This window comes from Lutra lutra, chromosome 3 (assembly GCF_902655055.1).
Source record: "Lutra lutra chromosome 3, mLutLut1.2, whole genome shotgun sequence".
Classification (NCBI taxonomy): domain Eukaryota; kingdom Metazoa; phylum Chordata; class Mammalia; order Carnivora; family Mustelidae; genus Lutra; species Lutra lutra.
This window is the reverse complement of record NC_062280.1, coordinates 88,656,196-88,681,907: the sequence shown is the minus strand read 5'-3', so window position 1 is coordinate 88,681,907 and position 25,712 is coordinate 88,656,196. Positions and strand designations below refer to the sequence as shown.

Sequence of the window (25,712 nt, the reverse complement as noted above, 5' to 3'; positions counted from 1 at the left end):
TAAATAAAATAAAATAAAATCTACTCCTCTGGCAACTTTCAATGATACAGTACAGTGTTAACTATAGTTATCATGCTATGCAACTGACCTTGAGAATGTACTCATTTTCAAACTAAATGTTTGTACCTCTTTTTTTAAAGATCTTATTTATTTTGAGAAAGAGATAGCATGAGTGGGAGGAGGGGCAGAGGCAGAGGGAGAGAGAGAATCTCAATCAGACTCCATGCTGAGTGTGGAGTCCAATGTGGGGCTCCATTCCACAACCATGTGATCATGACCTTAGCCGAAACCAAGAGTTTGATGCTTAACAGACTGAGCCAGCCAGTTGCACCCTAAAAGTTTGTACCTTTAACCAACATCTCCTTATGTCCCCAGCCCCTGGTAACCACTCTCTGTTTCTAGGAGTTTGACTTTTTTAGATTCCACATATAAGTAAGATCATGCAGTATTTGTCTTTTTCTGTCTGACCGACTTCCCTTAGCATTAACACCCTTAAGCTTCATCCATATTGTCACGGATAGCAGGATTTCCTTCTTTTTAATGGCTGAATAATTTTTCCATGTGGATTGATATTTATATCTGTATCTATGTTTGTATCTACATGTCATTTTCTTTATCCATTCCTCTGTCAACACTTAGGTTGTTGCCGTGTGTCTTGACTGTTGTAAATAATGCCACAGTGATCACGAAGGTGCAGATATCTCTTTGAAACTGAAAAAAAAAAAAAAAGAAAGAAAGAAAAAGAAAGGCTTTATACTATAAGTATGTATAGCTGCTAACTCAATAAACTTTTACTTTTCCTGACAGGCATCACCAATGATGTATACTTTTTATTCTTATTTCAATTTTGTTTACAGAAAACTGGGCACAAACCAGAAAGTGTGGATTTGTGTGGAGCACACATTGAATGGGCCAAGGAAAAGTCAAGCAGAAAGAATGTCTTTCAGGTAAGAATGTTACATATATTAAATTTATTCCTATTACTTCTAAATCTGAGCTCTCAACATCTACTTCCTTGTTGTGATGGTTTCATGTGCATGAACTAGTTGTTTGAAGGTCACTGTGAAAAACTGATTTCACCTCTTTGTTGAATTTTAGTTTGTTTTGTGGCTTTTCCTTGGTTACTAGTTGCTATCTAAATAGAAAATATATGTTGTATCTTGATTAATTCTACAGTGAAAGTCATTGAATGTTGCATTATATTTGATAGCTGTTTGGGGTTCAGATCTAGGGTGTTTGACTTATATAGATTTATTGTAGAACTTTCAGATATAAACTTATTGCATCCATTTCCATTCCTACCCCTAGTCATACATTTACCCATGTAACTTTGGGGATGGAAAGAGCTGAACAGCTATAGAAATTGGATATTTTTGTATTGCATAATTTAATTTTTGGGGAAAAATAACTATGATTAATAATTTCAATCATGCTACATTGAATGAAAAGTACCAGATGAGATCCTTGAAAGAAAGGAAATGAGAAAACTGAATATTTCATATATGATGTTACTAAGATCCCTTTGGCAATTAATGACTTTAAATTATGGAGGTTTATCTTTTTCTATCTTTATGTGATATTTAACTTACTTTTATATTTCCAAAGTAACCAATAATTTTCTCGGTATATTTTAGAATTTATATCATTCAGTAGCCAGGAACATTATTATTATAATTCCTATATTAAATGCCTCCTAAGACCATTTTTGTTCATGAAGAAAGGTCAATTCCATTCTTAAATTCATCAGTGAAATTAATATATTGGGTCTTACAGAAGTGTAGGTAGGTGACATTTCCTATCTGAGCTCTCACTGTAGAGAAAAAATCTGGTTTCCAAGTTCTGCATTTCTCAGATGCTAACCCAGGTCTACCAAATAAAGTGGACCCATGTTAACATTTCTAGAATAAATTATTTTTCTGGTTCTACTCTTACTTTATTCAGGCATTCATTTTTTGTGTGCTGGAGATTTATTTCTTTTTACCAAAAGAGAGAAAGATATAAGAAAAAAAAAAAAAAGAAAGAAAGAAAACTAAACATACTTGCCTAGAAATCAAAGGACTAAAATCAACCAAAGTAATTAGAATCTGAATTTACAGAACCGAGAAAAGAAAAATAAATTTTGTTTTGAAGAGAGGAATTGTAAACCAGTGATACAGCCTGACTCCCAATTTCTTATTCTTTTTGTTATTCTGTGATAAGTAAAAAAAAAAAAAAAAAATTAGAGGTCATATTCCTAGCTTTTCTGATAACCTAGATGATCAGTATGAATAGTTCTGAGTTAAGTGGTGGTGTTGTATTATGTATTATGAGTTTAGTATCCTTGTCCCCATGTCATAAAATAAAGATGTTAAAATTTGACATTGACATAATTCTTGGACAATAGAAACTCTTGGAGTTGGTCTAAGGTAGCCTTTTTCAGTTCCTCTGTTGATCTTTTGAAAAGTTAAGTTAGATAAAAAAATGAGGATGACAGTCGAATATATACAATGTATATAGAACTGCAGATATGGAAGAAGAATGTTTATGCCTAATTTTACAAGGCTTTGAACATAATTTACACAGATATATATTTAAGCCACTTGTATTGATGATATGTATGATAATATATATTAATGATATGAGATTGACCTTTCCTTATATGACTGCCTCCTGATATAATTTTTCCTTGTTTTTCATATTTCTGAATATGAAACAGTAGCTATTTCCCAAGATACTAAAAGAAAACAAAACAAAACCCAAATATTCTCACTTTTGGTAGTTTTTTGGAGTAGTTCTGCCAGCTACTTTTGTTTGTAAGGTACCAAAGCAGTATATGGGACCCTAGTGTTCTTACATCCAGCTCAACTCTTTTTGTCTTGTCCCCTTGTAGTGTAGAGAAACAGGAAAGAAGTGATTATAAGGACGATGTGAATAACAAAGCTAAAGAAAGATTCCGATTTTATTTCCTGCTTCGTTCTTTTTGGGGTGAATCATGGTTTTCTTGTCATGCTGACATCTCTTTATTACCCAAACACATGAGCTAGGGTAAAATTTACTAATACGTATCCATAGATACAGACTAGGAGGGTAAACCCTTTGTGAGGAACAATATAAATAGCTTTTATAGTTCTGTTAACGAAAAAGCATAGGAAAGGATTTGCCAGAGAGCTAAATCTAGATGACTTGCATCAATATTTGATTAGATACATTAGCTGGTCTAACTCTCAAATGATCAGAATAAACATGATTATATCTCAAAAACATGGCATTAAGGCATTGTTGGGTGTTTGAGTGTGTGTGTAACAAGGGTTTCATTACCTGCAGAATAATGAAGTGTTTCTTCCTGACTGAAAAAGACCATGTGCTACATCAGAAATAGCTTTAAAATTCCAAGTTTGAATTAGGCTTGGTCTTCAATCTCAGCCTATGAATTATAGATTACAGATAGCAAATGACTATTGAGATTTTTGGTTCAAGAAAAATCAAAGAAGAGCAAAATTAGAAATAATTTAAAATTTGAAATCTGTCTTTAAAAAGTTGATGGACTAGCAATTATATGCCACCTAATTACAACGTCTGTAGAGAAGTCAGACTTAACACGAATAGGAAAACAAATAAAAAATTATGCGCCTGGAAGACTCAGAAGCACACATCTGTGACACACACACACACAATGGAAAGATTTCATTTGTCTCGTTCATTTGTATATGCCATTGGGACATTTGAGTTGTTTATTTTCTTTTTGTATTAAAACCCAAATATCCTTCATAACCAAAGTCTTTACTAAACCCTTGATGTAGGTTCAATCTTACTTGATTGGTCCATGGTAACATAACAGTGGCAGTATTAATGCAGTTTGAAGGTTTGGTATTCGGCAACTCTCAGTAAGTCAGAATGATGCTTGCTGACTGAGTTCAAGAACATCTGCTTGTTTTATAACAGAAAACTCTTTGGCCTAATTGGTACTTCTTAATAATAAATGATACATATATCATTTATTATTAAATTATTATTATTATATTAAAATATATATATTTAAAAATCATTAGCAGCTTCTATAATAAAGCATGTATAGACAAGTCCTAATATGTGTTTCAAAGGTATGACTGTGATATAATGTGTGTGTGTCCATGTATATACCTGCACCTAACAGCTCGCCTTAGGAAAGAGAACGACCATTTCCATACACATACACACAAACCCAGAGAGACATTTTGTACTTGTAAAAAGGTCATGCAAATTCTAAATTATATCAGTAAATGTTCATTGCTGCTAACCTTCGTTTAATTCTGCGTTTAGCATAATTGTCAAGGACCATCACAAGTTTGATGTAGCTTGAGAAAGCATTTAGCAACCGCGTGATTTGTAATGAACTGTGGTACCAGTTTTCTTAGTTAACTTGAGAGCAGCACGAGGTCTTCATCAGGGAAAGAGTGAATAAAAAGATTTATGTTCAAATCACATGTTTTAAACATTCCTGCTAAGTGCTAGTTTGCTCTTTGGTGTTTAGCCTGAAATTTAAAGCACTGAGGATTAAAAGGATTACAACATAATCTTAAATAATCCTAAATGTCATTTACAGAGAGATAGTTGTAATAACTAAATAAAACCGTGTTATAGGATGGCAGTATTGTCGGGTGGCATCTGTGACACATGTGGTGCCCCATCACCTTCTCCTTCCTCGAGGATACGGCCGCATTTATAAAGCTGCTCAGGGGGGATTTCAACTGAGCAAATGGCTGAAAGGGGATTTAAAACAATAAGTAAATTTTTCTAACCATTAATATCTTCCTGTTTCAAAGTGTGAGGAACATTTTCTTTTCTTTTCTTTTAATATTTTTTATTTATTTATTTGACACAGAGAGAGATCGCAAGTAGGCAGAGAGGCAGGCAGAAAGAGAGGGAGAAGGCTCCCTACTGAGCAGAGAGCCCGATACAGGGCTCAATCCCAGGATCCTGAGATCAGGACTTGAGCTGAAGGCAGAGGCTTAACCCCCTGAGCCACCCAGGCACTCCAACATTTTCATTCAGGTTTCCTTCCTTCCTTCAAACAAAAGGCTCTCTCCGAGTTAAATATTTTTGAAAGTCAGGGGAAGGGAGTTCAGGACACGAAGACCAAATCCATAGACGCTTCATGTCTAAAACATTGGCCACCTCCAAGGAGCTACCCCCTTTTAAATAGAGGATGGTCCCAAGCACTGTAAGGCATTCCGGGCCGTTTAGCTTAGTGCATAAATGTTCTTTACTCTTGTGTAAATGAGTTTTGTCTCCTCACAGAGAACACAAAGAAAGAGACTATGTGGCATACTAATTTGTAGTCATTGCACCGAAGGACTAGACTCCTTTCAACTCGTTCAGTGGTTATTGCTAAGGCTAGATTGGCATTCTGTCAGCTGAAAAAAGAGTTCACTGTCAAAAAACCTTAGGATATTGGGCTCACAATATAGGCTCTGTCCTCCAAGATGATTTCCAGAATGTCCACTCTATTCCCTTTTGTAAACAGGGGTAAAGAATAAGAAACATACTATCTGTTTCCTTGGTCCTTTTCATTGCAACCTATATGATGGGAGATGATTATTTAAGATAGTGAAATCATTTATACCCTAAAGATTTATTGTTTCTCACAGTGAGACAGTGACTAGACCTCAGTTTTCCTGAGTTTCCTTTCAAACAAAACTTAAAATTTTACCCATGGGCATGCAGCAGACTCATTTGTAGATTATGTGCTTTAAATAAGATAATTCTACTATTAATGAATTATGGCCAATCAGAACTATATCAATTGCCTGCTTGAAAGGCAGAAAAAAGGCAGTTAAATGACTCAACTAGATGAAAGTCTGTTTTCTTTCCCTGGCACCAATTTATAACCTCAACAAAAATCATGGCTGAATTTCCTGGATCTTAGATTCCCTTTTTAGTATGTAAATATATCTCAGGGGAACAGGTTCTGTCCCTAAAAGTAAAGTAAATCTCAGAGTAGATTTATCATTACTTGTATTACTTTTCTGACTTCGGTTGGGGTCTTCTGGCTATAATGTATATTAAACATATTCATGTAGTATTTTCCATGGATATGCTTTACATTTAAACATAATTTGATTGCTCTTCCTGATCTGAATATGTCTTAGCTTGAAATGTTTAAGTACTCCTTAAGTTTATTAATGCGAAGATAATTTAATAACATCTTGGAAAATGTCATTTTAAGCCAAGAGGAAAACTACTGGTATTTTGCTTTTATCCATTTCCTTCTGTTAAAAGTAGTGGTTTAAAATAAATCTGAGCTTTTACCAATTTTCTCTTTCATTTTTCAATGCTTGTAGTTAGACTAAATGCAAAAGGATGATTCTTCCACATTCATATATGCATTAGATTTCGAGTAAAGCTGGTTTCACTTTAGAGAATTACTCACAGTATCTTAAAAGGCATGGCATTAAAAATAAACCAGAGTAAGAGCAGCATTAATGTCTAATACAGTCTTTTTTGTTTTTGTTTTTTTTTCCTAGCTTGTCCCCAATCATTTTATCTACCTATTAGGTATTCATCTATCATTAAGAAGGTGCAGTGGGGAGAGCACACAAGTCTGGGGACATGGCTTCCAGCTTGGCTATGTCAGTTTTAACTGTATGTAAAGCCCAGGACAGGGTCCCTTCCTCCAACTTAGAGTTTTTCACAACAAGGAAGTAAGAGATAACAGTTCCCTCACCTGTCTCCCATCTGTGTTAATGTTAAGGCAATCTGTGTTTGAAGGGAACTCCAAAAGGTCAATTTTAATATAAATGCAAGCAGGTATTATTATTCATCTATTAACCCTGTCATCTCACAAAGCTTTGAGGGAAATTCCAGATGTGGATTTTGGAGGGATCTGGACAGGAGAGATAGATATGTGTAAGACACAATTCAGGTTTTCCGTTCCCCTTCTCTTCTTTGTACTGCCTTGTGAATTTAACCTAGTCTATTGGTTAGGTTTTAGACTAGGATTTAATATGCTGAGTGAAAATCTTTTTGTTTATTTTGTAACTAAGAATATGTGTCCTCAAACCTTACAGAAATGATTTTTGAATATTCTATTTTTATAAATAGTGTAATTAACGTAATATCTAATCAATGGAAGTCAATTAATTAATGTCTTATGCCACTAAATACTTTAAATATTTTACCCTGAAAGTCTCTACCAAGCTATTGATGGCCAACTTGCAAAAAGGGGACCTAGAGACAAGTGCGGCAACTCTGCTCAAAAATGAAAGCGAGACAGTGGTAACTCTCTTTATTCCCCCACTGAGATATTGGGACAATAATGATTTTCTTTTTTCTTTTTTTTTTTTTTTAATTAAATAATGATTTTCTTATTGAAGGAAAGATATATGATTATCTTTATGATTTTGCCTTCACTTTTGCCAGTGGGATTGCAGAGAAGAATTTTGATGAATGGAGTGATATAATTTTATAATTGAGACTTTGATTTAGGAATATTAATGTCAGGGGTGCCTAAGATTCACAGCAAAGGAAAGAGCCTGGGGGCAGGAAATAAAATTGACTGTGAGAATCCAAGGTGAGACCTAAGGAACACGTGAGCCTGACTGATGCAAGGAAAAACAGAATCAGGTTGATGGATGGAGAGTACATCCTTCAAGGAAAGAACATGCCTATTTGTTCAGACCAGGTGACTTGAGGATCACTGTCCTTTTGAGGGTTCAAGTTTTGAGGAATCAAGCTCTCTGAAAAAAATACAGTCTCAAGTATCCAAATAAGATACAGAGAAACTGAGTATGTTATTAGAGGCAACAGTAACAAGCGTGTGTTTCCTGATGATCCCACTAAGCTCAGGAGTCTATGAGGGTATTTACTCATTTGCATAGCTTTTTTATTCCACTTGCTACTGAAGGGCAAGATGTGATCTTATTGCATTCATTTCCTTTTTAACTATTATCAAAGCTGAATGCAACAGGATGGCAGTAAAGCTTGACAATAGCCATGGTAGGAAGTTTTAGTACCGAATCAGTCAATGGAACCAAGATTTTAAGACTCCAAAATAAAATAAATAAAAACTTAGAGAAAAAAAAAAGAAAATGACAACTTGGTTTCTTATCCTGGTAACGTTTTAGTGGAAGAATGGATGCATGTGACCTAATGAGCTTTAGATCACTGTTTAGCTCACTTCACATTGTCTCCGCGAACTGCTGGTTCTGTCTGTCTGCTCAAAGATAAGAGCTGTGCATTTGGAATAAATTTTGGATTTTAATTTGACACAAGGCTTAATGCAACATGCTGTTCTTCATTGGTTGACATGATGTAAAACCCCTCCTTTCACAGAACATACTCTGTTCCTTGAGGTGTCCGTAGTACCCGTGTGATGGTCACCGTCACACGGGTACCACTAGCCATGCGTGGGCTGACAGTGTAGTTCTTCATGTCCACAGAAGCAAGTACGGTTAAATGAGCTACCCAGGATCAAACCTGGGACTTCAGGCCATGCAGGCTCACCTGAGCAAAAGCAAACATAGTCAGCTGGGAATTTCATGAGGCCCAAGTAGAATCACCAAGTGTAGTCGTTTCTCCATTTGTGACTTTCCTCTTGTAAAGTCCAGAAAATATTACATTGATACTGGCAAGACAACATTCAAGCCACTGGATCCCCTTTTCATGCGTGTTTCAAACTCTTATTTTATATTTTTAAAAGAGAGCAGCCATGTTTATTTCATACTGAGTATGATTTTTTTTTTTTTTTTAAATAACGAACAGCCTTCTTCCAGAAAAAGGAACAATTTAATCCCCAAAGCTGGTACATAATAGATGGGGCCAGTAAGTGGTATCACATTTTACAGCTTGTCCATAAGGATGACACAGGGTAAAATAAAATTGAGTGCTTTTGGATAGCCTAGGATCACTGGCAGATAAATAGCCAATGCTGTTCAGTTTTTAGAAACATCAGGTAATGAGGCTGAATCTGAAGGCAAGAGAAAAAATATATATATATATTCACAGTGTTTATATGCCACAAGCCACTGAGCAGGAGAAAAATCTGGGCAGTGGTGAGCACAACTCTCCAACCTCAGAGCAATGTTTAAAGGAGTATAAGAAAATAACAAAGAAAGCATCCATAAACAGAGGTTTGAAATGAACATGCTGGTGCGGGGCGGGGGGGGGGGGAACCCACTAAGTTTAAGATGAAAGGAAAATGCCAGCACTCATACAGAATTGGAGAGGCCACTTGTAGAATCTATGCATAGAATCTCTCAATATATGAGTTAAATGTGTTACTAAAAATTTAGTAGAAAATAAATATTCAAAAGCAAAAAATATAAAACACTGCAGAAGAGTGAAAGATTCTTGGTATTTGAAGGAGAGAGGAGGCTGCTCTAAATTTTATCTTAACAAAACAGGATGTTGAGAGATGACCTAAGTGAAACAAGGAAACAAAATGCCTGATGGTGGGGAGAAATCAGGAAGGGAGCCCTTTGAACTGTTTTCAGATTAACAGATCAGATAAAGACCAAGAAAGGAACACTGACATCAAGGGTTTAGTTTAGATGGATTTCTGTTTTAGAAGAGCACTATTTGATTCTTGGCTTTAGTCCCACCAATTTGCCTAACATTTTATTTCCAACATTGGGGAAATTCTACCAGCCTGACTTCCTTGGTGAACATGTGCAAACCAAAAACTTTAGTGGCAAAATCAACAAATTTGCTGCAAATGGCTCCCAAAGGGAAAGAAACACTGATGGGGGAGGGGGGTGCGGGTGCACTATACTTGATAGTATTTGTGTTTCTTTTTTTAACTTGAATTTAAGCAAACCTTCATTTTTCAAAATTCAAACACCCATTGTCAAGTAGAAGACAAGCTTCTGATATTTGAGATCTGTGGTAGATTCGAAATCAATTCGTAGAAAGGGAGGTTATGAACATACTCTTTTGATGTGTAGGATGTACCAATGAGGGTGGCAGGAAATTATGTGAAACCCTTCTCTTTTGACAGCTACACTGGAACATTTACAACCACAGATGTTATTTGTCCATCAGAAAGGAAAATATTTGTTTCAAGCCACAGGCATTTTCTACCACAATACCAAAATGAAATTCAACAGCACTTTGATGTTTAATGTGTAAGAAAATAAATATTTTGGGGGACCCAAATACTAGAAAGCAAATAGACCCCACAAAATATAATCAGTGACATGAAAAAAAATGGCTGACTTCATTATGAACAAATCTGTCCTTTTACTAAAGTAAGGATTGTTCTATTTTTAACATAGGAAATCTTAGATGGACTGCACAGAGTGCTGCATTATTCATAAAACCATTGCTGCCATCTGGTGGCGAGTCCGTGTTTCAGCACTGACTTCACTGGTTTGATTTTGACTGGGCGCTCTGGCTAGGTATTTGAAGGAGGGCTTTCTTTATGTGGTACAATATAGACGTGAAATCCCCTGGCCCTAAATATCAATCATGTGATGACAGCCCTCTCTCTCTGTCATAGAACGAAGGACTCAGGGAAGGCAATGGCTCACTTGTGTATCTTTTGTCCTGAACATATAAGTATAGTATATTAATATACGGCTTATCTAAGGAATTTACCCTTGGCTGTTATTGACTGATTAATTTTATAGACACTCATGTCTGTTAGCAAATAAATATGTAGTCAAATATTAGGAAGATTTATTGAATCTAAAGATACATTGTATTGCTTAAATAAGAATGTACATGAGATGCTATAAATTCCTTATCAGGATCGCTGCATGAATTTTTTTGTGACCACTCACTGAGTTTGACTTTGGAAATAACATAATTTACAATGTCGAAAGAGAAAAATGTATAGGACTTCATAAAATTCCAGATTTCTTCCCAGTCATCCAACTGCTATATTAAAGAAATCTGATTAATTTTTTTAAACATTTTATTTATTTATTTGAAGACAGAGATCACAAGTAGGCAGAGAGGCAGGAGAGAGAGAGAGGAGGAAGCAGGCTCTCCACGGAACAGAGAGCCCGATGCGGGGCTCAATCCCAGGACCCTGGGATCATGACCTGAGCCAAAGGCAGAGGCTTTAACCCACTGAGCCACCCAGGTGCCCCAGAAATCTGATTAATTTTTAATGACTTTAGAGACTTATGAATTTGTCTTTCTTCATGGATTTACAAATTAAATGGCAAATAGTTTTCAGCTAAAGTGCATGTTTTACCAGAAACAAAGGAGTTAAAATGTAATTTAAGAAATTTTGCTGTTTCTGAAGCACAGGGTGTTAACACATTCTTAATTAGAAGCAATAAGTTTACCTTTGTATTTTTAGTATATATTTTAAGTTTCTAATAACTGTGGGATGTCTCCTTATACATAGTGAAAATTCTCATCCTTAAAGTGGATATTTGTACAGATCACAGGTCTCTGAAGAGTATAGGAGATAATGAGGTAATATTGCCCCAAGAGGAGAGTTGAAGTTTAATCCCAGATACTCAGGGATGATATCTAATAGTTAATACTCAGTTTCTAGTGGATATTTGCCTATATCATTAATCCCCTTATGATTCAGGAAAGTCAGATAACAAAGAGCAATTGCACTAAATTTAGAGAATTATAATATTAAATGACTCTTACCCTCTGCAAGAAAACTTGTTAAGTGCCTATTTTTAAATGTTAGACTGTGGGTTTTATTTTAAGTTTCTCAGTTAAGATTTCCACTGTGAATGCATACTTGGTATCACCCTTGTTACTAGCTTCTTTTGCCGCTTAAAATGTTTCCTTCCTCACGTTCCATTTGACTCATGGAAGAACGTTGCTCATCTTTCCTGGGAAGACTGCTCAATTCCTCACCCTTACTCTGTCTCTATTTAGGAAGAGGGTATAAAAAAGCACCACCAACAGTACACCTTACCAAGCAAGTAAAATCCATAATGATGGTGCCCCTGTCCCTTTCATCTATACGTATAAAATTTCTAGTAAATTGTTCTTCTAATCGACTTGGATACATCCCTATGGTGGTTTCTAACGGCTCCATAATAGAGATAGTAGCTTTGATCAGGATGCCCCAGGTTGCAGTCATAAGTTGTTAATATTTATTTCAATAGAATTTGCTTTTTTGGCAGCTTTTATAGCTACTTAACACTAAATTCCCATTTCGTCAGGAGGATCATTCATATACTATAATGAATGATGTCACCTTAAATCTTTTAGTATGTAATTGCGAGATGTTACATTTTATAGCAGGGCATTTGATGGTGTATTTGTTTATGCTAGATTTTATGACAGTGACATCTGTATCTCAGTGGAGGGGTGATCCTTTTCCTTTCAGAGGAAGCTAGTTTTGAATTCTCTTTAGGCAAATAGTTTTGCCATATATGCCCTCTGTCTAGGCTGGGTTCCCTGTCATAGCAAAGTTGGAGACTAGGAATCATGTTGCAACTAGTTTATTTAGGAGGTAATCCCAGAAAGCAGGAATTTGGTACTGGCAAGGGTGTGATGGGGAAAAAAAGAAAGACAATGCAGGGCCATTACTGAGTTGCTCACAGAGTGGCTACGATGCCTGTCGGAATTTTCCACCCAAGGATTGACAGGACCAAGCATCTGTCCATCTGCTTACCGCTTTGGTAATGGTTGCCTCTGGGATGGGATAAATCTTGATTTTTAGGTTGCACATGTATGGGTATTCCAAGAAGGCTCCTTCATGTGCCCTACTCCTCTGACTCTGAATATTCATGGCAGAAAGTGGCAGATAAGCAATGCTTGAGGCAAGATGTAGTTAATATAAAGGGATTTGAAGCCTAGGTGGTGTCACAGTAAAGGCAAGAGTATGTAAGACAGGACACAGGAAGTATCCGATACAATTTTCCTTGCAATACTCAAAATGACTTGTACCTCATGTTAAGTCTTACCCATTGTAGAGTCTTCAAGATGGTGGCTGGGTTCCATCTCTACAAGAAAGCTGGTAAAAAAAATAATAATAATAAAAATTTAAAAAAAATGTTTTAGTGGAAAAACTACATTCTTCTACTGCAACTGTGTCTGAGACCATATTTGATGTTCATCATCCACTCATTCTAGATTTTTCTCAGTATCAGTCAGATCTGTTAGTTGTGTTTGCCTCATGAGTTAAATCAGACCTTCATACCTGACAGCCCTGAATTCTTAATTTTTTGACATTGCCAGACTCTGTTCACTGCACTAGAAAGTTCAGTGCTTTCAATAGGCCTGGAAGCACCTAGATACAAATTAATGAAACTCCTGAGTTCCTGAATCATTTCTCCTGATCCCATTGTGCAGAAGTTGCCTGACCTCCTCATTATAATTAGGGCCAATTATCCCTGAGTAGAGTAGCTATTTGGTTTGCCTGCTGGTGAACATCTTTAGTATCCATAGTTACCAACCAGTGGCATAGCTTTAAGTTCAGTGATACCATTACTAATCCCCGGTAGAAATAAATCTATCTCCCATACCACGAACAAGAATTTTTAATCCAGCCAAAGTTGAAGAACGTGGAAGTATAGATGCTGCCAATGGGTAACTAGCAGGAGCAACTCCTACTTCTACCTCTTGGTCCTTAGATCCATGTAGTCTGGCTACTGGGGACACTGGGACATGTTTCAGATATTGATCAATATCTATACTGTGCTTGGAATATGGCACCCCAATCAAACAGTCTTTTCCCCAAGCTACTATCTTAATTGGAGTCATTATTTTATTAGATTGATTATGTCTGTTAATGGGTTATTTACGAACACCAGTGGATCCCAGGATCACGTGTCCAGCATTGTACTTGCTTCACTTTCTTGGTTTGAGACAATGTTGTAAAGTTGGGCATTTTTAAAGTTATGGAATGGTGGGGCAGGAAGAGGCATCATAGACAGACAAGGCAAACCCATATCCAGAGCTGATGTCGATTCCAGTGAGAATGAATCCCTTTTTCCCAAGGATGGGAAAGGTATGTTGTAGTCAATTTGCTATTAGGCACACCTGGCTGGTCTTCTTGAAGGGCCCAGTGCCTGCCTCTGCTGCTAGAAGACTGAGCAGTCAGAAGTGGTGGGAGTTATATCAGTATTGGGGAAAGATTGGTGTTCTGTATGGATGAGTACACAGTCGCCATCTCTGCCACCATGGCCATTCCATTCATCATGAGCCTATTTCACAAGTTATGAGCTGCTAAAGACAGAGGTTGGAGGAAACTTTGATTAAATCACCCAGTACACTGGCTCACTCTGGTAGACATTAAGACATTAAAGATGAAACACAAAGATCTGCATGCTCTGTGCTCACTCCCATGAGTCTACTGATGTTTGCCTGACTTGGTTGTCCCTAGTCTTCCAGACCATCTCGTTCTAGGCCTCTGACTGACCAGCAAAAACATTCTCCACTTTCTAGAAACCAGTCTATATCCTAACCTCAGGCTACCCTACTCTCTACAACTCAAGTTTATTGCTTCTCTCTCTTCCTGGAGATTTCTCTTCACCACTGTCTTACACGGTGACCCCAGAGTAGGACTTTGGTGTACCTACAGTCCATTTTTTGATGTTCTCCAGCATGTTTGAGCCACCCATGAATCAAGCTTCAGTTTTTTATCTTTTATCAGCTGGCTTTGAAAAACCCCAAGAGGCCATAGGTGAAATCTCAGTGAGAGGCCCTGCTAAAACAACGATAGATAAAATAGAAGTTTCAGCTATATGTTCATGAAAGTTACGTAGGCATCCTGGACCTGCTTGGACCAAATCCTGAATACAGCATTTCCATCCATGGGTTGCTGCCCCAAATTACATTTTTGTGTATTTGGCATTCCCCAGCTCATCATGGGAAGCTGAAGTTACATAGTAACTTGATATACTATGATAAAGTGCTCAGTCTCTATTCCAACCCAATAATAGTCCATGAGTGACTTAACAATGGTGATGATTTATTTACTAGAGGAGGTACAGCCTTGAGAACCCAGGAGCCCATATTTGACCCTGCCACAAACTCATATTTGACCCTGCCACAAACTCCATAGCACGTGATACTCTAATTCTTCACTAAATTTTCTGTCATAAGGACCCAAGTCAAGAAGAGTTGCCCCATAGTCTGGACTTGCCACAGGTACTGCTAAATTATGGGTAACCACCCTGGTGTACAAAAGGCATCCAGAAATATGCTTATGGCCTGGTACTGTAGGTTGAGGACTTGTGGTTGCATTGTTATATGAGAATATACAAGTGTGACCCAGATTCCTGACTGTAAAAGAATAAATACTTGGTCTAAGCCATTAAATTTTGGCCTATTTTGTTACAGAGCAATAGTGATCAATACAAGTAATATGTCTACCAATAAAATTCAATAGCTTGATTTTCATGAAAAATGATGACAGATTTGAAAGCCAATTTCAACCTGTATAAAAGGCCTTTTAAAAGTTATGGAACCACAGTTCAAGTGTCAGTGTCTAATGATTAATGACCAAGCACTGGCTCCTTACAGGCTTGTGGAGCCAATGTAGGTAGTGGCATTTCATCTGGTCATGTGTCTTTTCTATTACATAGTTTGTTTATAGAAATAGATGCCTAACAAAGTTAACTTCCAGGAAAGATGCCAGGTTACACAGAACCATACCAGAGTCTTAGAATCACTTTGGGCTTTCACCCAAAGTTTTTGCAACATTAGGTGGAGGCAACATAATTTGGCTTGAAAAGTTACAAAGGAAAAAATGACAGCAAATGCTCATGGAACAGCATGTTCAGCGTCTTCAAGATAGTATCTTTCTTGGCTTTTTAAAAAATCAGAGGGTTTTTATGTCTATACTGGTTTTTAAAATAGTCTGGACCAACAGGATCCAGGGTTGTCACAGGTCACTGTTAGGCCAGCAACCATAGAAGTTCTAACCTAAAAACTGAGCTCTAAGACCTAAAAGCAGATAGAGCTACAGTTGGGAAATCTAAATATAGCCAAAAAGTTTTGGCACCTCAAGACTTTCTGGGAGAAAGAAAAGAAATTTAATTTCTGTGCTGCTGATGGAAAAGCTTACAAATGACCTAAGAAAATGATTCTTGTCATATTTTCATTGCACATGACAATTTTTTATGTGTTCCTAAAAGTTGAAAATGACCCTCTATGTTAAAAACCATTAGTGAAGAAAAACACAAAGACCACATTGCTTTGGATTTTAAAGTTAAAGATTCTAACAATTTCTTTAATCTTGAAAAACGTCCACAGAGAAAGTGCTGTTATTATTCCTGAGACTTTTCAGAAGATATTTATCTGTGTATGGTAAACATGCATTTCCCTTAACTGCCTTCATCAATATGATTTTTAGTTTCTTTATTTCTTCCCAAAATGTGCTTATTTCAAATGTGTTTATTTCAAAAATGTTTAATATGTTTAATTCATTCAGTTCTTTCTGGAGTTTTTTTTTTTAACGTAATTAAACCCAAAGACAAGCATAGTATATTCATATTAAAGCTGCATGATACTATGACTACTATGTCTTAGATTAAAATTTTATTTGAATTATTTAATTAAATTAAATTTTAAAATTTCAATAAGGTTTATTATTTCTAAATCTGTGTTAGGTTAAATTTAGGAAGAGAAACTGATGAAAAACCAGAGATAAAATTATTCAATTACATCAAGGCCTAGGTTTTATTTTATTTTTTATTATTATTTTTTTTTTATTTTAAAGATTTTATTTATTTATTTGACAGACAGAGATCACAAGTAGGCAGAGAGGCAGGCAGAGAGAGAAGAGGAAGCAGGTTCCCTGCTGAGCAGAGAGATTGATGCGGGGCTCTATCTCAGGACCCTGGGATCATGACCTGAGCCAAAGGCAGAGGCTTAACCCGCTGAGCCACCCAGGCACCCCAAGGCCTAGGTTTTAAATGATACTTTTATCATAATTATTTTAGAAGTTGTATGTTCAGTTATTACTTTTTCACAGTATTGAGTAGAACTCCAGAATCTTGGAAAAAGTCCGTTTTCAAAAATGTCTAATTTATGTTTAAGAAATTGAGTAACACTCAACTATTTCCCATTTATTCCTATTATGTCCCTTGTTTCACAGTTTATTTTATTTTATTTTATTTTTTTCACAGTTCATTTTAAATCAATTTCCCACCCCATATAAAATGCCATTTGATAACACATGTTACTTTATCTTCTAAAGCCAAGCAAAATTATTTTTTCCAGTGTAATACAAATCAAATCATGAAAATGTCTTTGATTGGAGAAAGTAGCTGAGATATTTTCAAACACAAGATCTAAGAAAGGAACTAATACTTGGATTATACTTAACTTGCTATTGATGAATTCTACTAACTTTTCTGGAACACAAAATAGGGCATACTGAATGTGGTCAGCAGTTGCCATTTTAAGGAATTAGATCATTTTACAAAAGACATGATTTGGAAAATGGTATACATCTATGATTGCTAATTCATGTTTATTACTTACTTTGTTCACTTAGCATAGGATTTGTTAAATTTACTTATTAAAGGGGAAATGTTTTTGAGAATGTAATCATTTTCTATGATTTCTATCAGAGATGGAGAGATATTAGAGGGACCATTTGTATTATTTAACATAGGGTTTCCACTGTATGGACAAAATCCTTATCTTTCATTTTTTTTTTTCATAACCTTTGCTCAGTATTCACTCTTATTTCTCAAACAAAAGGGATATAATAATTTAATGAAGAAAATTTTAACAGAAGGATACAGAGGACAAAATATCATCCAAGTTTTGATTTACCATTATTAAACTGATGTTTCCTTTATTAGCCAAGATAGGTTAAGTTACTTTTTAGGAACAAAGTTCTGCTGTTTGGGTCTACACTGTCCTCACTTCGAGTTCCATGTTGATGGAATAGCCTCTCTCTGAAATAGGGATGGCCAACCACATGCTGGCCTTTAAATCTCCTACCTAACATATGTCAGGACTGTCTTCATCGTGGGACTGATGGAGTCCAGAGTCAACAAAGCACAGATGTAGAACCGCCCCCTACCTGCTGGGGGAGTTGTGATATACATGGTTAACTAGTACTAGACCCTACCACAACTAGATCCCTCCACGAATCACCTGATAACCACCTGCTCAGTCTGAATAAAGGGTTGTTGTTATTTAAATGAAAAAAAAAAAATTTCATCAAGTCATTCCAGAGATAAAAGCACATTTAACATAATTTATTGTGTACATGTAATTGATGGTAACATAATGACTCATTTAAAAGAACCATTCAGCTCCTTTAATAAACACTGTAGGGTGTGAAACTGGAGTTCAAGTTACTAAAAAACTTATGTCAAGCTGCATACCTACTCATATGTTTTTAAAATTAGTTCAGAAATGTTGAGAACTTAGAAAATTTCCATCCAGAATTATTTAAGCCCAAGTCAGATACAGGAGCCATGAGAACTTAAGGTCAATGTTCAGAGTGAAATGTTTTCGGAGGATGACAAAACTGAAGTAAGGGTAGGAAAATGCTTGTGTTTAGTAACTGACCGTAATAGGTGATTCCTTTTTACAATGGTAAATGAATATATGTTTTACATCATCAAATAAGTGTGTGTGCTTGTTATAGAAATTTCGATACCATCTGTTAAGGTATAAAGTTGCGTACACGTCGTGCCCAGTATTATTATACTGTCAGGAAATGATCTGCTGAGAAAACATACCTTAGAGTGGTTTTGTTGAAAAACCAATTGTTTTCTGGAATATACGTATTTAGCATGGGAAATTATGATTGTTCTCCTCTCCAGTCGTATGAGTGATATCCTTTTGGGGTATATACTAAAGAGATAATATTACATGGGATGGAAGAAGAAATGAGGGCCATCAATATAAATGGTTCAATAGCAAAATGAACACATTTTCCTTGGGAAAAAAGCCATCTATATTTTTAGAATGAGGCATAAACCTTATTTTTTAATGCTCTAGAATTGTTACAACAAGTAAAAACTACTTTAATTTTAGCAAAACTATCAACTAATGTCAGTGAAAAATGATTGCAATTCAACTCTATGTATGTAGCCATCAAGGCAAAGTAATTTTACAGAGTGTAGTGGGTTTTTTTTCTTTGAAAGCATCAGTTTTAAGTCCTATTTTTCTAATGTAGAGTGTAGTCGTATAAAACATAAACAAAAAGGCCCTCAAACAAAAGTCCCAGTAAACCAAGTTGCAATTAGCTGCCACTCCTGGGAAATATTCTAGTATATGTTGCTGGCACTTGAAAAATCTACACCTTCAGAGGAAAGGCAGGAAAATTCTGTCAAACAATTAAACTGATTGGAATTCCCAAGAATGTGAAAAAACAAAATGAGTCCTATGTTAGAAAAGAATGGCAAATAGTTTTGTATATGGCTGTGAATTGGAATAGAAGGAGTAAAAGATTTTTTTGCATCTTGTACAAACCAGTAATTTTTTTTCTTTCAAACGAATGTAATGCCAATCAGGTAAAAACTCTAAGTGCAGATATGTGTGCGTGAATCTATATATAGTATTTGTTATATGTGTGTGCATATATTATATATCTCACAATCTAGATTCAAAAATGTGATTAACTAAGTGACCTCTAAATTAGCAATAGAATGGCATGCTTGGTTTTCATATTATTAAATGAGTGAGATGGTTGTGAATCTATGCAAATGTACATTTGACAACCAAGTTAATTAAAGTAAAATATGGATATGTTATCATCGAGTAATGTAGAAGATACCAAGAAGAGAACAAATATTTAGCTTAAGAGTGAAGTAGGAAAAAATGGCATTTAAAGACTAAATTAGGACCAACTCAGATTTCACTGTTGTGTAGACATTTCTGTTTTGCTTTGGATATGATTTCCTTTGCATTTATGTTTTAAAGTAAAATCTTTACCTACCTTGAGATCAGTTACTTTTTATCTGTATTGCCTATTTTTGAAAGGATTTCAATATTTTCAGACATTTAGCATTTTGATCCAATGGTGCTATTTAATTCATTCATAATTTATTTTGGTATGGAGTGACCCAACTAGTCAAACAAGCAATAATGTACTTTGCGACTAATGCATCATTCTCTATGGTTTTATGATGCTTATCTTTTATCATACATTATCTTCTTTTATTAATACGTGTATTTCAGATACTATTTAATTTCTTTGACATTGCACCCAGTATTACTGTTTTCACTATTGTAACCACATAATTTATTACAGTTATTGGAAGAGCAAATCTCTTCATTAGCTTTATTTTTTCAAAATTATCTCAGTGTTGCTCTATTGTCTTCAGGTTTTAGTATAGTATGAAACAATCTGATTTTGTTCTTTATAAACAACCCATTTTACCTCCCTGTTCATATCTTTATTCTAGAAATTTTAAAAAATCTTACTGATTTTTCCACTACTTTGCTAGTCACATTCAGAATATTTTAACGCACACTGAAAAGAGTTCGAGCTCAAAAAGCTTACTTTTTATTAATTTCATATGACTGATGATCCCATCAAGTTGTATTTTTTCATCTTCAGTATATCTACCTTTCCGTGAAATTGCCCCTTCCTATCTATTTTTCATATGTATCATTTTTATGTCAAAATTTCTCTCTTTGTCTCATTTCTCTGTATTCCAAATCACAGGGTGTTTCTCTCCATTGTTGATAGAACTTGTTGCATGTAAATTCTGATCTTTCCTACATCTAATAAAGATTTTAATTTTGGTGTCTTGCTTAAGGTCTCCCTGCCATGTTTTCTGTCTTCTGGTAGCCATCGGCACATCCCTGCATAAGCAGCCCTTTATCTTCCATTTCCAGCCATATAAATTCCAACTTTTTTCTTACCAAGAAGGTAACCCAAGTACATACTTACAGGTTATATTTTCAGAATAATTTTTTTCCACAGATATTGTCCCCTGTATTCTTTAAGCCTTGTTCCCTTCTTCCAGCTTGCAGACCATCTTGACAGGACTCAGGTTTTTATATCTTATTCTTATAATTTTTTACGCCTTCAGTTCTGCTTGAGTGCTGACACATTCACTCTCTCCCACCTCTCAGTTGAGGGGAAATCAATGTCAGTTATCCTTGTCTATGTTCTGCTAATTATAAGGAGATGGATTTATCTGTGAGAATTTCAGAAATAGTTGTTGGTTCTTTTTTCCCAGAATGTGGGCATAAATCTTTAATCCTCTAAAAGAATAAACCATTTCATGGGTTCCTTTTAATTTGCTGTCATTGTCAATTTTCCTCTTCTAGTGAAATCTTCTGCTAGATCTTTTGGCCTCCTTGAAACTGATGGTGGCAGGAAGGAGGAGATGGGTGGGAGAAGGATATGAATAGTTCTCGTGGCCCCAGGAATCAGCTCCCTTTCAGGAGATACAGGTCTGATGATCATAAGACTTTGCAGGGAGTAGTGCAGGCCAAACCATATTAGGGAAGAGTCAGCAGGGATTTTCTTAATATCCACCCTTCTCCTTTCTATATTATTCTACTTAAAAGATACAGCAATACATTCACCACTAATCTCAATCCAGATGAACTGTAAAGTATTTAAAGAGAATTATTACCAATCTCTGACAGACTGACATCCTCAATTTCCAGTACTACAAGACTTGCTCTTTTCTGTATTTTTATGAGTGTCTCAGTAGAAAAGTAGTAATTAAATATAAGTATTAATATTAATATATTTATATAAATATATATTTTATAATATTTATAAATTTTATAATATATTCTGTAATATATACTTAAATAAAATATAAAAGTCTTAATATTTAAATACCTGATCAGTCCTGATTCTGGCTTTTAATAGGCTACTTTTTTAAAAATTTAAACTTAGCCGTATCTAAAGTAATTTCTTTTTGTTTTGCACATTGTGATTTTTAAAGTTTGACAATGGAAAGATAATGCCAATTGTTTTTAACTTCATGTGTTCAAGTACTTTGTCTAGATTTTGTGCTGTGTATCATTTCCTTGTTCTTGTGTGTTTCAATGACTTTTTTAACTTATAGATTTGGTTAAAGAAATTATTCTGTTTTGTCTGCACGATCACTCTATTTGTAGAGCCAGTGTTATTTTTAAATATCTCCACTTAAAATATTGCTACACTGATATTTTTGTCTTTAAGTTATTGACTTCCAGTAATGAAAGTAATTACGTTGGGATACTTTTGTTCAGTAAAATAAATGATGAAACAAAAAGATGAAAATAAGGCAACAAATTCTAAACAGAGGCTAATACACATTTCTGGATAATTTGATGGTAGTATTTGGTAGTAATTGCTAATAACTGCTTTATTTTACAGTATAAAAGTTTTGCTATAACTGATTCTTAATAATAAATGTATAAAAGAACTACTTATTAATTAGGTGAGATTATTACAAATAAAAATTCATGATGCATGTCCTAAAGCAGCAAATTACATGACTTTTTTAAAAGATTAAATATTTCGGGGTACCTGGGTGGCTCAGTGGGTTGGGCCTCTGCCTTTGGCTTGGGTCATGGTCTCAGGGTCCTGGGATTGGGCCCTGCATCGGGCTCTCTGCTTGGTGGGGAGCCTGCTTCCCCCTCTCTCTTTGCCTGCCTCTCTCCCTACTTGTGATCTCTGTCTGTTGAATAAATAAATAAAATCTTTAAAAAAAAGATTAAATATTTCAAGATGCTGGTTAATATTTTATTTGTATAATCTTTAGTTTTATAAATTTCTCTTCTCATCTTAGTTATTTTAAAAACTACTTTTTAATTCATTTTAATTCAATTTAATACATTTAATTCATTCATCTATTATTGAATGCCAGTCATTTCTAAACATCCCATTTCCATATTTTATTCCTATAAAATTTTATCCACTTAATAATTTCCTTTCTATTTATTGCTAACTTATTTCCTGGTAATTACAAAGAACCTAGGACAAAGTCTGGCTCATTATAGGAGTTTAAATTTTTTCAATGAATAAATATATTTTGTACTTTTTTTCTGGAATTCTAGCAACTCTCAGATTACATTTTTTTTTTAAAGATTATTTATTTATTTATTTGACAGAGAGAGATCACAAGCAGGCAGAGAGGCAGGCAGAGAGAGAGGAGGAAGCAGGCTCTCCGCCGAGCAGAGAGCCCGATGCGGGGCTCGATCCCAGGACCCTGAGATCATGACCTGAGCCGAAGGCAGCGGCTTAACCCGCTGAGCCACCCAGGCGCCCCCAGATTACATTTTTATTAAGGAAGAACCTTTAGTATAAATGACCTTTTTAGAAAAGTAGTTTTTTCAACATAGTCACTATACATTTTATCATGATCACTGTTTAACTTTTAATCTCAGATTTTACGTAAAATATTTCGTGCATCTTTTGTTATCTATGTCAGTTAGATGAATGCTTTACTTGGTTAAGTACTCTGCTGTTTATAAACAAATAAATTCTATACCAAGCAACTTTGCAGCCTTGATTGAAAAGTGGCAAATGCATCTCTCTACTCCTTGTTATCTATAACTAAATGAGTTATCTAATTCCTGGCTGGCTTCAAAGTCCAGAATTTTAGCCATTCAAAGCTGTCTTTAATAACTAGTTTGTTTTCATAGAGGAAAAAAAAAATCCAAAGTACTACATTAATTTTCATTGTTGCATTAGAACTAGTTTTCTCTGGTCTTCTCATCTGTCCTTCATTAAGTCACATTCTGTGGTATAATGTTGCAAGTTTAGAAATGCAGAAACAGTTCAAGAAATTGATTCTATTTGTTCTTTCTGTTCAATAGACCTTTGATCTGAAATGTTCAATGGTGCCTGGCTGTTCCACACAAGCCACTTTCAAACCATTGTTCGCATTGTAATGGCCTTGTTATCAGGTTGTATGAATTAATTCCATCACATTAGGAGGAGGAAGTTACCCTCGCACGGCACAATCTAATAACCGTCTCGTGTTACTGGCCAATTGATTGGGTAACAAGAGGACATACCACATTTATAATTCAGTTGTTTTGCAAGGTGGTCTTAATTTCAGAATTTCATAATGGCAATAATAAATTTTGATTTCCCCAGGACACCTTGCCTAACTGGCTTTGGGAATGTAACAATGTATAACTGAAAAATGTCACAATGAAGCAGGCCACCACTCTTGGTAATTCCTGAATCAAGAAGAAAACACTGAAGAAACCCTTTTGCACAATGAAAGAACCACCCACAAACAAAAGCAGAAACCACCCACACACTAAAAAGGCTGAATTTCTGGTGTTGGGGGGGTACTACTTAGAAGAAATATCGGACTTCTTCAGGCAGCTGCTGTCAAACCTTAGGCAGATAGGAGCTCCTGCCTTGAACTGCTGGAGGAAGGGGAGGAGATCCCAGGGCCCCCCAGGCTGACCATGCTTGCCTGAACTATTGACACAACGGGCAAGGGAATGCACTAGCATGTTGTGCTAACCTCTACGTCACATATTGTTGACCTTGGTGAGATGTGGTTAGATGGTTAATTTGAAAACGGCAATTTAGAAACTGTTCAAATCGACATATTAACAAAATAATTGTTTGATGAGCAGAATTCATCTCTCTGCTCGATTAAGTTTGTATATGTGAAAACAGACCCATTTATTAATTTGCTTGCTTACTTCAGAAGATCCAGTGAGCAGATCTTCCCTAAGCTTCTCGCTCTTCAGGTTAGCGGCTTGAGAGATGCCCTGTGTGAGGCAGCTTTTAGGTCTACTTCTTATGACACAGGTGCTTGAACTCAGCATCCTCTTATCTACGGGTTTGCTGTGGCCGTACGCTTGGTGATAATGTGTGACTTCTTTAAAACCACTGATAAAACCCTCTTACCCCACTGCTTGTGTGTTTGTTTGATTTCCCAGTGCAGAACCAGGTCCCTGCCTGGCTTGCTGTCACATCGCCTGTCTTCCAGTTCAACTCCTGTGCGTCCTTTACAATGAATTCTCGGAGCCAGAGTGGACATTGCCCACCTCTAGACTTTGGTCCTGCATATGACCTTATAGGGGTTGGTGTGGAAATTAAATGAAATAACTTAGGCAGTAGGATCCCACACCAAAAGCATTCTCTAAGCCTTAGCTCTTCTTAATGAAGACCGTTTATTCTGCCCACCATTCCTAATCTCATTACCCTTTACTAAACACTATCGCGAGGGCTCCATACTGTCGAATACTTCACACGTATCATCTCTACTCCTCACAGCCAAGCCGCCAAGTCTGTAGGTTGGTCTGTTTTCTGGTTAAAAAGGAGAAAGGGAATTTACTGGGAGTGTTAGTTAAACTTGTCCAGTTTTATGCAGCTTTTAGGGCAAAGCTGAGGTTTGAACCCACAGGTTGCCTCTTGGGCCCACATCCTTAACACTTGTTTAATCCTGACTCTGGAATGTCAGCTTTGCTGTCCTTTCACATTATTAGTATTATTCATCCTGTCAGTTAGATACTTTTTGCTTACCACCTGGCATTTTTATGCGTTTCTCCACAGGCCTATGCATCCTCTCTCTAATTACACGTTGCACCTTTAGAAAGCACCGGCCACAGGTACTACTATTCTTTCTCTCCTTCCTTCCTTCCTTCCTCTCTCTCTCTCTCCTCTTCCTTCCTTCCCTTCCTTTTTTCTCTCTCTTTTTCTCCACTTCCTCCCTCCTGCCCTCCCTCCCTTCCTTCCTTCCTTCCTTCCTTCCTTCCTTCCTTCCTTCCTCTCTTTCTCTTTTTTTCTTCTTTCCAATTTCTTTCAGTGTCTGACATGGTGTCATGCCTAGTGATGGTCCAAAATCATGTTTATTCTTTGTTTAGTACGATTTTATGTCTCATTGAAACACTGGCTCTGCATTAGGCGCACATTGGAAGTGAGCAAACACTGGGAG

The 25,712-nt window shown here is 36.0% G+C and overlaps 1 protein-coding gene across 1 annotated transcript in view; it reads left to right on the top strand.

Annotated features, from left to right (window-relative positions):
• The window catches only part of ARHGAP15 (Rho GTPase activating protein 15), a 609,293-nt gene that overhangs the window by 122,949 nt on the left and 460,632 nt on the right, over positions 1–25,712 (top strand). The window contains exon 6 of the mRNA XM_047722466.1: positions 858–947. Coding sequence (XP_047578422.1) covers positions 858–947 — 90 coding nt within the window. The remainder of the gene's footprint in view (positions 1–857; positions 948–25,712) is intronic.